The sequence below is a fragment of the Artibeus jamaicensis genome, unplaced genomic scaffold (assembly GCF_021234435.1).
Source record: "Artibeus jamaicensis isolate MK-2021 breed Jamaican fruit bat unplaced genomic scaffold, CSHL_Jam_final scaffold_666, whole genome shotgun sequence".
NCBI lineage: Eukaryota > Metazoa > Chordata > Mammalia > Chiroptera > Phyllostomidae > Artibeus > Artibeus jamaicensis.
The window spans coordinates 886,905-905,760 of record NW_026522053.1 but is presented as its reverse complement, the minus strand read 5'-3'; the positions used below and the strand labels follow the sequence as shown (position 1 = coordinate 905,760).

The following is an 18,856-nucleotide window of genomic DNA, read 5'->3' as shown; positions in this document are numbered from 1 at the left end:
TTTGAATACTTCTTTCCGGCCCCTTCTTGCCCACAAAATTTCTTTGGAGAAATCAGCTGATAGTCTAATGGGAACTCCTTTATAGGCAACTGTCCCCTTTTCTCTTGCTGCTTTTAAGATTCTCCCCTTATCTTTAATCTTGGGTAACTTAATTATGATGTGCTTTGGTGTATGTCTCCTTGGGTCCAACTTTTTAGGACTCTCGGAGCTTCCTGGGCTTCCTGAGAGTCTATTTCCTTTGCTAGATTGGAGAAGTTCTCCTTCATTATTTTTTCAAGTAATTCTTCAATTTCTTGGTCTTCCTCGTCTCTTTCTGGCATCCCTCTGATTCGGATGTTGGAATGTATAAAGATGTCCTGGAGGTTCCTAAGCCTCTCCTCATTTTTTTGAATTCTTGTTTCTTCATTCCGTTATAGCTGAATGTTTCTTTCTTCCTTCTACTCCAAATCTTTAATTGGAGTCCTGGTTTCTTTCCTGTCACTGTCGGTTCCCTGTACATTTCCCTTTATTTCACTTTGCAGAGCCTTCCCTTCTTCCTCTATTTTGCGACCATACTCAACCATTTCTGTTAGTATCCCGATTACCAGTGTTTTGAACTCTGCATCTGATACATTGGCTATCTCTTTATCAATGAGTTCTATTTTTGGAGATTTGATCTGTACATTCATTTGGGTCATATTTTTTTTGTCTCTGTGTGCCTGTTACATAGTAAGGGTTGGAGCCTTACGTATTCATCAGGGTGAGGCAACCCACTTAGCAGCATTGTGATACTATATGTGGGGGAGGGGTTTGAGAGGGAACAATGCCACTTGCTTGGCTTTGGCTGCCTTTCATCACTTCTCCCACTACCCACAGGCAAATTTAGCCCTTCTGGTGCTGACTCATGGGTGAGTTTGCATATGTTCTAGGATCCTGTGGGACTCTGTAACAAACTCTCTTGTGAGGCTGGGAGTTTCTCCTGCCACTGCAACCCCCACAGATTTTTAATGCCAGAAGTTTTGAGCTTTATTTCCCAGGGCTGGAACCCTGAGTTGCACAGTCTGTCTCTCTCCCCAGTTGTTCTTCCTAGTTTATCTGCACACAAACATGGGACCACACCCTCCACAAGCTGTTCCCTTACCATCCACCAGCCCCAGCTTCACATGCCCTGTCCTCCAGCCACCACCTTGCCACACCTCCTCTCCATGCCAGCTGCCTGTCTAGGCACCTCCTACCAGTTTGGGTGAATGCTTCTTTTTTAACTCCTTGGCTGTCAAACTTCCATACAGTTTGATTTTCTGGAAGTTCTGGTTATTTTTTGTTTTTAAATGTGTCGTCATCCTTCTTTTGGTTGTATGAAGAGGCAAAATGTATCTACCCACGCCTCCTTTTTGGCCAGAAGGCCCCTTTTTATTTTTAAAACTTACCTTGGGTATGGCAATCTCTGAAAACATCAACAAGACGCCTTCTTCCTTCTAAAGCAGTGATTCTCAAACTTGGCTGAACATTCAGAGTACCTGGGGCACCTGAAAATATGCTGATGCCTGTGTCCATCCTCAGAGGATCTGATATAAATGGTCTAGGGTACAAAGTTATGATTGGAAATGTTATTAAGGGTCCCCAGGCATGCAGCCAAGGATGAGAACCACTGTTCCAAACCACTGCTTCATTTTACAGGTTCCCAGGAAGCCTCAGAGAACACACTCCAGGTCTCAAAACAACCTCCTGACAGCCTTTGTCCTCCTGGCAGGAAGTGTTTGGTTACCTGTGGTCATGGGCTCTCTGTGGCAGCCTCTTCTGGTACAGTAAGAAGCTGCCACTTTGACAACCAAAGAACCAGGCACCGGGACTGCCTATTTTACCTTGAGACATCACAGTGAGCCATAGTGGGCAGCTGCTTAAATTCTCACCTCCTAGAGCACACAGACTGGTCTTAAGAGTTTGAAATGCCTTTATTTCCTTCACAAAAAAACTTGCTACCTCTCTAAGACCACAAACAATTTTTATATTTAATCTTCATGTTCTACAGGGATTTTAACAGCAAAAGTACTTTGGCCAAAGAATTTTGATAAATTTTTTTCTTTTATTAAGCCAGTGGACAACTACTTTGACAAATAGTACCCAATCCTAGATTTATTTCCTTTCTTGATCTACTTTCTACTAAATCAAAACCCCTAAAATATCTAAATAACAACAATGATAGTAGCTAATATTTTCTGAGCACTTACTTTGTGTCAAACACTGTTCAAAGTTGTTTATACTGATCCTGACAGCAAGCAATTACAAGAAGAAAAACATTATATGCATTCTCTCATCTAATTTTCTCCAGAAAACCCATGAGGCATGGGTGTATCACACCTATTTTATAGGGGAAGAACCCAAGGCTTACATTTGGAGACAAGGCAAGGAATGCAGTCAGATTCAAGCCCAGCTCTGTGTTCAGGACCTCTGTGAAATCCCAGTGAGAGCCCTCCTTGTGCCTTCATGCTACAGATGCCTGGGCTGTGTCCTATATCCCCACCCAGCATAATTCTCTAGTCCTCTCCACCACCATAGAACACCTCCCCTATACTGTCAAGCACCTCCTTGGGGAGCAGATGCATGAGACAGACCTCAGTACTGTGAGTTCCCATTCAAACAAGGCAGAGTCCACTCATTTTTTAAAAGGTAAAAACAGCTCAGTAGCCCCAAAGCAAAACAGAGTCTCCTTGAGCACCTGCAAGCTCGGGCTGCCCCATCACCCTGAGAAATAACATTCACCACAGATCTAGGCATTGGCACCACTGGGAATGTCACTGGAAGTGCAGCAGAAGAGAAAAGTGGTAAAGACAGATACTTGTTTGAATGTTCTACTTCACATGGAGAAAACATTCACATGGTTCAAAATTCCCAAAGGCAGTGGAAGGTGTTGACCAGTTACTCTCTCAGCCTGTCCCAATCACCTCACTGCTCCCACAGCCCTCTAAGGGGTTCCACTTTTATTTATTTCTTGGATGTACTTCTGATACTTCTTTTTTTAAATAAAAACTATATATATTTTTTATTTTTTATATATAAATTTATTTTTTAATTAATTTTATTTAGTTATTTTTGAAGTACAGTTTTTTGTCTATTTCTCCCATTCCAGCCTCCCCCGCCCTGTGCTCCCCACCTCCCTCCCATTTCCACCCCCCCCCCTTAGTTCTTGTCCCTGTGTCCTTCCTATTTGTTCCTCCAAATCCCTCCCCCTTTTTCCCCTTAAATTCCCTTCCCTCTCCCCTCTGGTCACTGTCCCCTTGTTCTCTATTTCAGAGTCTTTGTTTTTTTTCTGCTTGCTTGTTTGTTTTGTTGTTTAGCTTCCTGTTAAAGGTGAGATCATATGGTATTTGTCTCAAGAACTTACACGACTCCACTCTAAGAAGACAACCAACCCAATTAAAAAATGGGAAAAGGACTTGAACAGACACTTCTCCAAGGAGGACTTACAGAACATCCGGAGACACATGAAGAGATGCTCAATATTGCTAACTATCAGAGAGATGCAAATTAAAACCACAATGGGATAACCACTTTACACCAGTCAGGATGGCTTTCATAAACAAAGCAACAAACAACAAATGTTGGAGAGGTTGTGGGGAAAAGGGGTCTTTAGTTCTGATACTTCTTTAGGTGAATACAAGGGAATATGCACAAAAAAAACATTCTCTATAGCTGTTCTGCATCTTAATGTTTTCATATGATAATACAGCCTGGAGGTCTTTCCAACTCAAAATGCAGAGCATACCCTCAGTCTCAGAGGCCTCCTACTTCTCCAATGTATAAACATCCCCTATTTATACATATATTAATGGACACCTGGGTTGTTTCCAGTCTTCTGTTGCTATACACTGGGAGGAATACCCAGAGACGAAATTACCATTTGTAATTTTCACAGAGAGCAAAATTTCCTCATGAGCCAAGAACAACAAAAAAGAAATGGGTAGTTTGACTGCAAAGAGAACTTACTACCCTTGTGACCTTGGGCTACCTGGTTCTCTGTGCCTCAGATTCTTCATCTGTGAGATGGAGTAATTCTAGATCCTACCTCACAGGGATGTTGTGAAGACAATGTAACTTAGAATTTCTAAAGAAGCTAAAAAAAACAGTCGGGCCAAAGGACATTATTTGTTGAGGGTTTATCTCCGCTAGTACTATCAACTTCTAGTCCATCTATGACAGCAGGCATTTGCACTACATTGGCTTGTTGAGGCCTGGGACTGGAGTACCACCAGCAGAGGCTGGCAGGATGGCAGCCAAAAATTCTCACAAGGTCAATGTTTGGACCTGGCCAGGCTCACCAGTTAGAAACTCTATCTCACTGACAACCCTCAGCTTATCTAACAAGGATGCTGACTCATGCAAAAGAAACTTGCAGGAGGCCAATGTGTGGAACCAGAAGGCCAATGTGGGGAACCAGAAGGCCAATGTGTTAATTCACCATGAGAGGTAGAACTGTCAAGAAGACCAGACACAGCCATTGACTTGTCTCCCTGGCTAATGCCCTCACCCTGTGCTCACCCTGTGAAGACAACTGTGTATGAGGACAAGTGGAGGCCAAAGGAGTGTATGATTTGATATTTACTGGGAGAGCCTAATGCATCCATACATTCTGGATCATTACCCCCATCTCCACCACAATCATTTTCGACCTGAAGTGCTACAATGGCCTCCTCATTGGGCTCCCCACCCCTTGCTCTACAGTCTAGTCTCAACACAGCAGCCAGAGAAAGATCAATAGAACTCAAAGCAGATGGCACCCCTGCTCTGTTTAACATTCCTGTAGCTCCTCATGTCCTCAAGTTCAAAGCTCCAGTCCTTCCAATGGCCTCCAAGGCCCACCTGGATCTCTTGCCATGTTAGCTCCTGCCCTTCCTTATTGCTCACCTTACTCCAGACACCCTGGCCTCTCAGCTCTTCAAAACTGCCAGCCATGCTCCCACCCCAGGATCTTTACACCAGCTGTTCCTTGGCATAACCTGGCCCTGAACTCCTACCCCCATAAAATGTGTGGTTCCTCTCTCCCCTCCTTCAACTATTTACCCATGTATCAATTTTCTTTTTTTTTTAGTGAGGCCTTTTCCAACCACCCTGCTTAAACTATAGCCTCTCCACCCCTTGCCATTCCCTCATTCCCCTAACCCAATTTTCATTTTTTTACTCCACAGCACTGACAGTCATCTACTATACAGTTGGGTTTACTTATATTCTGTATATCCTCTTTTACTGGTACATAAGCCCACAAAGGCAGGGATTTTTGCCTCTTATTTTCTGAGACATCCTCAGTGCCTAGCAGTGCCTAATACCACCTCTCTGGGTCATTTGAACCTGAGAGATCCTACTTTTGAGCTGCGGCATCACTTCTTTTAGGCCAGTTAGCTTCCCCTTTCTTCAGGCAACAGCCTGATCCAGGACTGAATAATCTGCCCATTTCATTCCCCAGATAACACAAACTGCTCAGGAACTGACATGTGATCCAATCCAAGCCAATGAGATGGAATTCTGGGACTTTTGTTGGAATTTATTTGCTTGGAATTGTTGGAATTTTGTTGGACTTTGCTTACAAAAATTAAGTTCTTCGCTTGTCCTAGGACTACTAGCAGTTAACAGAAGTGAGGGCACCTTGTAGAGTTTGAGAATGAAGCCAACCCAAGGAAAAGTACTAGAAAAAGTCACAATCCTGAAGACAATGGTTGAGTTCCTAAATCCAGCTGTACCTGAAGCTAGAAACTACCCCTGGATTTTTCAAACTAACCCAATAAATACCGTCTTTTACCAAGATTAGTATGAGTCAGGTTTTCCGTCACTTGGTTTAACTAATACATTCAGGTCCCTTGTCTGCTGTAAAACTAAATGGGTCTCACTGAAATTCGTTTTATGACACATTACATCTTTTTAAAAATATATTTTAATGATTATGCTATTACAGTTGTCCCATTTTCCCCCTTCACTCCCCTCCACCCTGCACATCCCCCACCCACATCCCCCCCTTTAGTTCATGTCCATGTGTCATACTTACAAGTTCTTTAGCTTCTACATTTCCCACACTACACTTGCCCTCCCCCTGTTTATTTTCTACCTACCATCTATGCTACTTTTTCTCTGTACCTTTTTCCCCTCTCTCCTCTTCCCACTCCCCTGTTGATAACCCTCCATGTGATCTCCATTTCTGTGGTTCTGTTCGGTTCTAGTTGTTTGCTTAGTTTGTTTTTGTTTTAGGTGTGCTTATCAAACTGTGAGTTTGATGCCATTTTCCTGTATACAGTTTTTATCTTCTTTTTCTTGGATAAGCCTCTAACATTTCATATAATAAGGGCTTGGTGATAATAAACTCCCTTAACTTGACCTTAGCTGGGAAGCACTTTATCTGCCCTTCCATTCTAAATGAAAGCTTTGCTGAATAGAACAATCTTGGTTGTAGGTCCTTGCATTTCAGGACTTCAAATACTTCTTTGCAGCCCCTTCTTGCCTGCAAGGTCTCTTTTGAGAAATCCGCTGACAGTCTGATGGGAACTCCTTTGTAGGTAACTGTCTCCTTATCTCTTGCTGCTTCTAGGATTCTCTCCATTTTAATCTTGGGTAATGTAATTATAATGTGCTTTGGTGTCTTCCTCCTTGGGTCCACCTTCTTTGGGACTCTGAGCTTTCTGGACTTCCTGGAAGTCTATTTCCTTTGCCAGAATGGGGAAGTTCTCCTTTATTATTTGTTCAGATAAGTTTTCCACTTGTTGCTCTTCCTCTTCCCCTTCTGGTACCCCTAGAATTCAGGTGTTGGAACATTTAAAGATGTCCTGGAGGTTCCTAAGCCTCTCCTCATTTTTTTGAATTCTTGTTTCTTCCTTCTTTTCTGTTTGGTTGTTGGTTGTTTCTTTCTTCCTTCTGGCCCACTCCATTGATTTGAGTCCCAGTTTCCTTCCCATCACTATTGGTTCCCTGTACATTTTCCTTAATTCACTTAATGTAGCCTTCATGTTTTCATCTCATTTACGACCAAATTCAACCCATTCTGTGAGCATCCTGATCATCAGAGTTTTGAACTGTGCATCTGATAGGTTGGCTCTTTGTCGCTTAGTTGTATTTGTTCTGGAGCTTTGATCTGTGCTTTCATTTGGGCCATTTTTTTTTTTTGTCTTGACTCGCCTGTTACATAGTGAGGGGTGGAGCCTCAGGTGTTTACCAGGGCGGGACAAACCCTCAACGTTCAGTTGTGTTGTGGTGTGTCAGAAAGGGGTCCAAGAGGGAACAATGGCGCTTGCTCCACTCTCTGCTAGATTTCAATCCCTTCTGCCACTTACCCCAAGCAAACTGGGCCCTTCTGGTGCTGATTCCTGAGCTTGTGTACATTGAGTGGGCTTGTGTACATTCTAGTACCCTGTGGGTCTCTCCAGTGAACTCTCCTGTGAGCCTGGGAATCTCTCTCAGCACCTCAACCCCCACAGGTGTTTTCAATAGGTGTTTTGAGGCTTTATTTCCCCGTGCTGGAGCCCAGGATTGCACGGTCTGTCTTGTTCCCCAGTTTCACCTGGTTTATCTGCACATGAATGTGGGATCGATGGTCAGCCAGCCGCCTTGCCCACTGTGCCTGTCCACAATCCGCTGTCTCACTAGGTCCTCCCACTGCCACCCCATGCCAGGGGTCTTCCGGCCACTGCTTTTTTCCCCTCCACCCCTCTCCGCCTGGCTTCCAGACTCTGCCTCTTCTACGGGTCTGGAAGAATGTGTCTGTTTTAACTTCTTGGCTGTCGGGCTTTCATACAGTTCAATTTTCTGTCAGTTCTGGTTGTTTTTTGTTTCTAAATTTTTGTTGTCCTTATTTTGCTTGTGTGAGGAGGCACACTGTGTCTGCCTATGCCTTTATCTTGGCCAGAAGTCCCCTAGGTCTTTTGATGAGTTATAAACAAGATTTGCAGGGCTAGGAGCCCACCGGTCCTTCCTTGGTAAGGCAGTGAATGTCTCTGTTCTGACTGCGTATGTGTTCAGCTCTCAGAAGGCAACTGTTTGCTAGTTCTTATGGGGTACCTCATTGCTCAACATCATGTATTGCCTAAAAGGCTCTATGGTTTGGGCAAACTGCTAATGGCATGATGCTTTTCTGGACACTAACCATTGCCAAGAAGCACAAAGGTCTCCTGTTTCTGAAGAGGGGGTTCAGGTCATTCTCTTTAGTCCAGACCTCTCTGCTGGCCTCCCATAAATCACTCTGCCTGAGGGGTGGCACATGGGACAAGGAACAGCCACAGTGTGAAAAAGCTCATAAGACCTGCAGCCATTATCCGAGTGTGAGAGGACTGTGGCCTGGACTAAGGTTTTTTTCTAAAGACAGGAAAAAATGGAATACTGGGGAGATTTAGGATGCTGAATTGAAGAATTTAGGACTGAATGTGGGACACAGGGAAGAAGACTCTCAGATTTTCAGTTTGGGCAACAAGATACATAGCGTTGCCATTTCCCCAGACAGAAATCCATTGAGGAATGAAAAAAGACTAGGAAGAAATTCTGAATTCAGTTCCAACAAAGTGAATTCCAGACACCATAAGATGGTGATGGACTGCCGCTGATCTAGGTAGGCTGCATGCTGGCCCCACTTTCCCCACTTTCTTTAGTAGCCTATTAGAAGGTTAGAAAACACATAATTTAAAATTCTTTCAATAACAGTACCTTTGTTAAATAGCAAGAGTTTGGGGGGTCTCCCTCATGATTTGTCCATACTTAAACCACCCAATTTAAAGCAACTCTACCACCCAACTTCTGGCAAAAAAAAATCTATTTCCTAGATCTAAAATGAATATGACTAGTACTTAGTACTTACCAAATGTATCAAGTATGTCAGTGATGAGGACAAATTTGCTTGGGTAGAACTGAATAACGCCTGTGTCTGAAAGAAGCTTTGAACACTAAAAAAGAGAAGAGAAAAGAATATTCATTCTGTTGTGTCTCACTTGGTTAGAACACTCCAGGCCTGAAAATGAACAATTTCTACAAACAAGTGCATATGCTTACCACGTTTCAGGCCCTTGCTAGACATTGGAAACACAATGATAAGCAAAACCACTGTGTTTTTGACGATGACAGTGAGTTTCTGCTCCCAACAGAGCCTCTTAAGGAAAAACACTACCACCTTCCTCCAGGAAAACCAAAGGACTGAGAGATCTCATCCAAAAGGGTCTCTGCTCATATATGAAACTAGGGTCAGCACTCAAGGTCAGCAAACGAAGTCAATGACACCTCTCCCATAAATGCCTTTGCAGATGATTTCCATCTTTGTTCCAGCTGATTTTCAGCATGCTTACTTCTGGTTTATTTCAGGATGGTCTCAATTCTTAACCATTCTTTTCTGTGAAATGACCCCATAAGTAAATTTCCAAAAACTAGCATCTACCATTTACACTCATTCCCAAATATCCCTCTAAAAGAAACATGACAGGCTTCAGCAAGTTCATGTTTCTCTGGACTATAGTCTTCAACACTGCAAGCATCTGGGTTCCACAGGGACTTGCTCAATCTCCATGCTATCACTCAAGCTAGCAGAGCATTGGCATGTTCAGGACTCTTAACAGAAAACTACAGTCACACAACTTCGCCTTAAATACCTGAGACTAAGTCATCACTTACACCCTGGTTGATGTGGCTCAGTGGATTGAGCACTGGCCTGAGACCAAAAGGTCACAGGTCCAATTCCTGGTCAGGGTACATGCCTGGGTTGCAGGCCAGGTCCCCAGTTGGAGGCACACAAGAGGCAACTGTATCTCTCACACATCCATGTTTCTCTCCCTATCTTTCTCCCTTCCCCTCTCTAAAAATAATGCCCCAAAGTATTTACAAATTCAATGCCCCCAAAGTATTTACAAATTCAAAAGTTGGCATAAAGAACTAAAGAAACTTGCCCTATTTTATTATTCCAATGGTTGATACTCAGAGAGAAAAATGTCACTTAAAAATATTTGGGCATTTAATATGCATTTCCAACCTGCAGAGAATGGTCACAAGTTCATCTTATCAAGAAGTAGACTGTCATGCTCTAGCTGATGTGGCTCAGTGGTTGAGCGCTGGACTGTGAACCAAAGGGTTTCTGGTTCGATTCCCAGTCAGGGCACATGCCTGGGTTGTGGGCCAGGTACCCAGTAGGGGGAGCACAAGAGGCAACCACACATTGATGTTTCTCTCCCTCTCTCCCACTCTTCCCCTCTGTCTAAAAATAAATAAATAAAACCTTTGAAAAAAGAAGTAAGCTGTCATCCATTCTCACTTTGTTACCCAATACCTAAATCGTTACATTCATCAAGTTTCTCTCAGCACTACATGCTTAGAAGTAAGTAATTTGTAAAACATTCTCTTACAGCCCAAATATTATTTCGGGGAGTGGGCAGAGGGAAATGTAAGCTGTTAAAACAATAGTGTTGACACCAAACATGGCATTTGTGGAACCTATTTTCTGATGCCCTGCTTTGTGTTCTATCATATGTCCTTTGTGAGAGTTCCAATCCAACTTAAACAATTACCCCATGAAATTTCAGGGCTTGGAAAATGCAAACAACTGTGAGTCTTACAGACTGCTTATAACACACAACTCTTGGTTCCTAGGAATGTCACATCTCCCAAGCTCTTACCCAGAGGCCTCACAGATAAATTGGTGCCCACTCAGGAGGTGAGAGAAAGAGAATTCAAATAGAAGATTTCAAATTAAACACAGCTGGGGCTTCCCAACAGCTATGTATTGATTTTTCTCCTAACCTGGTGTAGAACATATATTTTATAAAAGATAACCGGAAGCAGAGATTTTTTTAAATCCAAAGTTAAAGTCATAATAATATTATAAATTGAAGTTACCTTTTAAATCACAATTTTGAAGATTCCTCAAGATTTTAAAGCTTTGGTGCAGTTTCAAAGCCCCAGGGTATGTATTAAAAATACAGATTCTCTGTTTCATGCTAAACCTACTTTTCAAACCCTCCAGGGAGGCATTAGGAAATCAGTCTTTTTAATAAGAGCTCTAGGACATCCACTTCACAGGACATCCACAATGTGCAACAGATTCTGAATGGACTAAGCATTCTATAAGCCAGTGTTTGGAATCATCTGGGGAGCTTTTGAAAATAATGATACCTGGGTCCCACTCCCAGCGATCCTGATAAAGCTGGTTTGGGGTATAAGTATAGATTCAGGAGATTTTAAAGCCCCCATATGTTTCTACCATCCTGCCAAGGCTGAGAACCACTGTTACAAACATTAACTGAAGTACTAATAAATTACTCTATCTGAAATACTTACTATCAAATTTATTAACATTGCTAGAAAAATATTAAAAAGGTATTTTCCATTTGTTTCCAATTAGCAACACTCTAATCTAGAGGAACACTAGGAGTTTCTATTATCAGGATTTTTTAAAAATTGATTAAACAAAGCAAATGGAGAAACCAGACTAAATGATCAGAGAACAATTACTACCCAGAATACATGAAAAAAATCCTAAAAATCAATATAAAAAATACAAATAACATAATTTAAAAATAAGCAAATAGAACTGACAAAAGACATTTCACAGAAAAGGAAATTCCAATTGTTAACATGTGAAAAGATGATCAATACTATTATAATCAGGGAATAGCAAATTAAAACCACCACAAAATAGGATTTTATCACCTCCTAATTTGAAAAAACGAAGACAGAAAATCTGATCATACCAAATGTGGAGAGGATGCTGAATAGCACAGACTCATACTGCCACTGCTACTGCAAGTATGTCAGCTGGCACAGTTACTTTGGAAAATAATGGTATTGTACACACCCTGCACCAAGCAACTCCACTCTAAGGTATGGACCATCATCAGAGAAAGGCCAGCAGACATGTCCAAGAGTGTTCACAGTAATGCTATTCATAATAATGAAAAAAGAAAAAGCAAGAACCAGATGTCCATCCACAAAATGAATGACACATAATTTATACACCAGTAGACTCACTATTGCTAAGATGGCAAATCTCTCTAATTAACCTATAGGGTCAACACAATCCCTATCAAAATCCCAGGTTTGTTTGTTTGGGGTGGTAGGAAGAAATTGACAAGTGATTCCAAAAATCAATAGAAATGCAAAACACCAAGAAGAGTCAAAACAACTTCGAAAAAAGAAGAACAAAGTGAAATCACTTACACTACCCAGTTTCAGAACTTACCATAAAACTATAGTACCCAACATAATGTGGTACTGGCATGAGGAAAGACTTACAGATCTGTGGAACACACTTGAGAGTCCAGAAGCTTATGTTTACAGTCAGTTGACTTTTGACAAAGGTGCCAAGATAATTCAACAGGTAAAAGATAGTCTTTCTAACAAATGTTGCTAAGACAATTGGCCATCCACATGCAAAAAAATAAATCTATGTTCTTATACCATACACAAAAATTAATTCAAAATGGACCACAGACCTAGACATAAGAACTAAAACTATAAAATTTCTACAACCATGAGCCAGAAGAGAGACAATTAATTAACTGAACTTCATTAAAATTAAAAATGTCTACACTTCAAAAGGCACCACTATAAAAATCAAGACAGGTCACATAGTACACAAAAATACTTTTAGAGCATATATTTAATAAAAAATTTGAATCAAGAATATATAAAGAATTATTACTATTCAAAAAGAAGATAAACAACCTGATTTTAAAAATGGGAAAGACTTGAATAGACATTTCACTAAAGGAAGAAATAAAAATGGCCAATAAACACATGAAAAGATATTCAACATCATTAGTTAGAAGGTAAATTACAAATTAAAACCACAGTGTGCCCTTGGTTGGAGCATCATTCCATGCACCAGAGGTTGTGGGTTTGATTCCAAGTCAGTGCAAATGCCTAGGTTGTGGATTTGATCCCCAGGCAGGGTACATACAGGAGACAACAGATTAATGTTTCTCTCTCACGTCACTGTCTGTCTTTCTCTCTCCACCACCCTCTCTACCTCTTCTCTCTGTAAAATCAATGAAGATATGTTTTTAGGTGAGGATTAAAAACATAAAACACAATAAGATGCCACTTCAAACCCACGAGGATGGCTATAATACAAAAGACAGACAACGACTGTTCTAAGAGCTAGGATGTCCACACACTGCTGGCAGGAATACAAGTGGCACTGCCATTTTGGAAAGCAAGTTGGCCATTTCTCAAAAAGTTAAATATAAACATACCATATGATTCAGCACTTCCTCTCCTAGGAATCTACTCCAGAGAAATGAAAACATATGTCCGCACAAAGACTTGTATGTAAATGTTCATAGTAGCATTACTTATAACAGCCAGAGTGGAAACAGTCTAAATGTCTATCAATTTACTAATGGATACGTAAAATGTGGTTATCCATACACTGGAATACCAGTCAGCAGTAAAAGTACTGCTGGTATAAAGTACAGCAGGTATAAAGTACTAGCACTACGACATGGAGGCATCTCAAAAACATTATGCTAAGGAAAGAAGAAGCAAATGATTGCGTACTGAATGATCCCACATACATGAAATGTCTAGAAAATGAAACTTTAGAGTGCCAAAAGCACATTAGTGGTTTTCTGGGGCCAGAAGTGATGGCAAGGTTTAATTGCAAACATGCTTGAGGGAATCTGAAGGGGAGGGTAATGAAAATGTTCTAACAGTGGATTGTGTAATAGTTGCATAACTCTGTAAACTCACTAAAAATCACTGAATTGCACACTTACAATGGTGGATTTTAGGCTATGTAAAATATATCTCAATAAAGCTACAAAAACAGAAACTTCGTTGCAGAGCAAATAAAGTGAGCTGGTCCCATTTCTCCACACTCTGCAACTTGACTATCTTTACTAAATAAAGAAGGTAGTTTTTAAAGTATAGAAAGTAAGACAGTTACAATTAACCAGGTGCAGAGTTAATCAAACTTGTCCACAGTTCTTTTGTTTGAGAAGACACCAATCAAATCTCCTCCAGCTGTAAAATTCAGAAGTCACAATTCTATATTGCAATACTCTATGTAGAGATGTTGCCAATAAAAATATCCTGAAGAAGCAATCGTTAGTTTATTATTTTCTCACTTGAGCCCCTCAGCAAGCAACCCTGTATCACGTGCATCCAGATGAGAAGACCCTTCTTCATGGGTATTTACTTTGAAAACTAACAGTGATCGAAGGGCTTGGTCATGAAATACTCAAAAAAATAGCACCTGCCATATAAAGTGCCCATCTTAACAGATTTCGAGCACTCACTGTAAAGGCCCCCATGCTCTTCTAACCCTCTCTCCAAAGTAAAAAGCGAGGAAACAAATGTCACATTGCCATGACATTAAATAAAAATGGGATTTCTCCTTTTGAACTAAAATGGTTATTCAGAAATTCTTTGTTAACTGTCCTGTGAAAATCATAATGCATATATTATTTTTTAGTGTATTTGTGAGCATGGTTTGCCAAGACCTTAAGGGTCAAGAAACAGAATACACTGTTTTCCTTACAAAACTGTTTCTTAAGATCCAACAGTGTTCACAGATCAACAAACTCATAAACAAAATGTATTCACCAAATGTAACTCTCCTAATACCATAAATATATTTTCTTTGCCTCATAGTTATGCAGACTATAACCCAAAAATGTATGTATCGGAGACACACAACCATTAGTCCCAAAGACACAAAGAAAATCTGGTCAAGGAAACCCAAAATATAGTTGTCAACCTCCAGTCTGTACAAATCATAAATGCTCCAGTAGCTGTACAGGGCCAATGAACTAACTGCATAACCCAGAGAGCACCATTAATACTGTATCTAGGGTAAGTTTATTGGAATTGTGCAATGCACAACCTGTACAGCTGCACATGGTGGCAGTGGGATTAACCACTCATAAAAACAGATTCATCTCATAAAAACTGAAAATGGAATAGTTGAAAAAGGTAGGCCTATAAAAATCCTAATTATCCACAAAGGAGTCTTACATGCAAAAGTCAGAAGAAAAAGAAAAAAATCACTAGACCTGACCTGGATGACTATTTTTAGAGCCTTTACTTTTTGGTCCGAGGCCCAGGCATCCTTCAGTGACTGGTTAAGCTCCTCTATGCGGTTCACATAATCCTGTTGAGTCAAATTCAGCAGTTCCTTTTGGGATCCCTGTGGGGAGAAAGCAGGAAAGTATAAGCACAAAAGGAGAACACTGGCTGAGCCTTGCTAAATTTTTTTTCATATGCCCACCAGGATGGATCATTTTGTCTTGGGAACAAACAGGTTCTTTTTTTTTTTTTAAGTAATTTAATTTTATTTAGTTATTTTTCAAGTACAGTTTTTTGTCTATTTTTCCCATCCCAGCCTCCCCCGCCCCTTGCTCCCCACCTCCCTCCCATTTCCACCCCCCCTTAGTTCTCGTCCCTGTGTCCTTCCTATTGGGAACAAACAGGTTCTTTGAGTTTTCTGCAAAGATGGGCAAAGAGCAGTGACTGAGAGACTGACCTTGGAGGCAAGTCTGACCTAGGCCAACTCTCACCTCAGCCACTTACTACCATGTGATTCTGAGTGAGCTACTTTCTTCCCAGGGCCTTATATCTGAACAGAGATAACAGGGATAACAAACAGTTATCTGGACCCATAGTGTGCCAACCATGGTATACTAGATGCTCGAGATACAAAGTTAAGCAAAATGACATTATTTCTGCACTAATGGAGTATGAGGTACATAGGACAAAATGGATGTTAATACAAACTGAGATAAATGCTTGAAAGGAAACAATACTAAACCTGAAATGCCCACTGTAAGAAGCACAATTGTTTCCTGTACCATTAAGGGGGGAAAAAAACTTGCTGATCACTGGTATGTATCACTGGAGAGATATGGCCTAATGTGAGAGATATTCAAATGTTGGAGAAAAGGTTCATCTTAGAATAGAACAAATACAGGACTTGAGTATTTCTCAAGGACTCTAGACTGGTTGTTAAGAATTGTTTCCTGGGAGAAGTGATGCTTAAGGAAAACTCTCAGTGGTGTACAGGTATTAAGTAAGCATTGTGGGGAAGGCGATATAATCTAGACCCCCTAATGCTTACTTAAGGGAGAGAGAATTCAGGACAAAAAAAGACCATAGCAAACACCTGTGGCATAAGACACCTAGATCACCACATGGATGAAATAACATATGAAGACTTAGCATAGCCACAGTATGTACTCAGTCATTCATTCCTGCTTTTATTTGAGATGCTCTAAGCTCACATGACTAAGGGTCATTCTAATCCACATGAGGAGATCAAGAATCTCCCATTTTTTATATTAATGTCCTCTGGAAACCAAAGTGAAGAACTCTGTCTGTTTAAAGAATACAATATTCAAAAAATGTGGACTGATCCCAACTGGTCATTTGAACTATGAGATAGGGTCCCCCCACCCCTTTGCAGTAGGAGTCACGTGAAAAGTTTGGGCAAACAGGCCATGAGCAGAGGGACACATGTCCCTTTGGGCGGAGGTAGTAAAAAGTGACCCTTTTGTCAGCTTGGCTGTGACAACCCCATGAGCTATCTGTTGAGAAGGCAGCACCATGACACGGTTTTGTCTGTCAACTTCACTGGATGAATAATGTGAGGAAGAAATAAACCTTATAATTAAGACACTGATATATGGGGGTTCATTTGCTGCCACACTGTAACCTAGCCTTACCCTAATATACTGTTAACTTAGAAGTCATGGAGCAGCCATATCTGCTGTGTGCAAAGAAACCAGTTTGCAGAAAAAAAAAGAAATAAACAAAGAATCAGTGATGAGGGGGCTACACAGAAGCAAGAGAAAGAGAGACCAGCTGCTGGGTTCTTTGGATTGTTCCTCAGTCCCTGGGTCCAAGACATTGTGCTCTTGGGTTCAAGATAGCGCCCTTTTCTCCTTCAATTTAGTCCCCATTTTCACCTTAAACCAACTCAAGTAACTTTCACAGACTCACAGACTAAAGGACGTTGATTAAACCCCTCAGTAATTCCCTTTCTGCCTGCTGAGGTCGACCGATAATATGCAGATGAGGCTCGCTGGCTACCAAATTCAAAATTTATCTGGTCTGAATTTGGAAATAAGATAGTGGACTATTAGATTCTGCTCAGGACCCAACTACTCTGGTTTTAGAGCTGGAAGGACTCTGAAACAAGAGGCAAGATGCACAGCACACCAATGCAACTGCCATGATATGTATGGCCCTTCGTGAATTTCAAAGTATACCCATTTAGTCCATAGAACTAGAATCTTTTTTGTTTTCTTTTTTTATTTTTTATTTATTGGGTAAAAGAGTCTTTGCTTTTATGTCATCAAATAATTACATTTCAACTGACATTTGCCTGTGTATGTGTCCTCATACTCAAGTACATTATTTTCTTTTTTAATGTTGTTCAATTACAGTTATCCTAATTTTTCCCTGTTCCTCTTTCCTGCCCTACCCACACTCTGCTCCAAGTCAGTCCCCACTGTGTTGTCCATGTCTATGGGTCATTTATACTAGTTCTTTAACTAGGCCCGGGACCCCTTCTTTCCTCCCTTTTCCCCCTCCACCCTCCCCTCTGGTCCCTGTAAGTTTCTTCCTTGTTTCCATGCCTCTGGTTCTTTTTGCTAGTTTGTGTTCATTAGGTTCCTGTTATAGTGAGATCACACAATGCTGTCTGTTGCAGAGTGGTTTATTTCACTTAGGATAATGCTCTTCAGTTCCATCCACGCCATTGCAAAGGTACTTCTTTCTTTCTTTCTTTTTACTGCATAATATTTCATTGTGTAAATGTACCACTGCTTTTGATCCACTCATTTACTGATAAACATTTTGGCTGTTTGTAGCATTTGGCTGTTGTAAATAACATTGCTTGCTATAAACATTGAGGTACATAGGTCCTTTTGAACTGGTGTTTCAGGATTCTTAGGCACCATTGGAAAAGCTGGGTCAAAAGGCAGTTACATCTTTATTTTTTTGAAGAAATTCCATACTGTATTCAACAGCAGCAGCACCAGCCTGCATTCCCACCAACAGTGCACTAGGGTTCCTTTTTCTCCACGACCTCCCCAGCACTTGTTCTTTGTTAATGTTTATGATGGCCATTCTGAACAGTGTGAATTAAAACTACAACTATCACTGTAGTTTTAATTTGCAGCTCTCTGATAGCTAGTGATGCTCACCATCTTTTCATATACATATGGGGCCTCTGAATGTTCTTCTTGGAGAAAGGTCTGTTCAGGTCCCTTGCCCAATTTTAAAATTGCATAGTCTATCTTCTTGGTGTTCAGTAATATGAGTTCTTCATACATTTTGGACATCAAACCCTTGTCCAAGGTAGAGTTGACAAATATGTTTTGCCATATATTTTCTTTAGCCATGTAGAACTTTTAATTTGATGCAGCCCCATTTGTTTATTCTTTCTTTAATTCCCTTGCTCTGGATGAGGAATGGTTGAAAATATATCTACATGGGATATCTATTTTTTTTTTTTTTGCCTATGTTCTCCTCTAGGACTTTTACAGTGTTGCAACTTATATTTAAGTCCTTCATCCACCTTGAATTAATTTTTGTGTATGGTGTAAGTTGGTGATCAAGTTTCTTTTTCACTGCATGTAGTTATCCAGACCTCCCAACACCATTTGTTGGAGAGGTTATTTTTACTCCATTTTACGCTTCTGCCCTCTTTGTTGAATATTAATTATCCATAGAGACTTGGGTTTATTTCCGGGTTTTCTGTTCTGTTTCATTGATCTACATGTCTGCTTTTATGCCAGTACCAGACTGTTTTGGTCACATTGGCCTTGTAGTATAGTTTGATATCATGTATTTGTGATCCCTACTATATTCTTCTTCTTTCTCAAGATTGCTGCAATTATTTGAGGTCATTTACTCCACATAAATTTTTGAA

At 40.7% G+C, this 18,856-nt stretch overlaps 1 protein-coding gene across 3 annotated transcripts in view; it reads right to left on the bottom strand.

The window, feature by feature from the left end:
• The window catches only part of VPS35L (VPS35 endosomal protein sorting factor like), a 177,054-nt gene that overhangs the window by 107,731 nt on the left and 50,467 nt on the right, over positions 1–18,856 (bottom strand). For all 3 annotated transcript variants that reach the window (XM_037163428.2, XM_037163430.2, XM_053659497.1), the window contains exons 7-8: positions 14,984–15,112; positions 8,804–8,888 (exon numbers count right to left, since the gene is read on the bottom strand). In XM_037163428.2, coding sequence (XP_037019323.2) covers positions 8,804–8,888; positions 14,984–15,112 — 214 coding nt within the window. The remainder of the gene's footprint in view (positions 1–8,803; positions 8,889–14,983; positions 15,113–18,856) is intronic.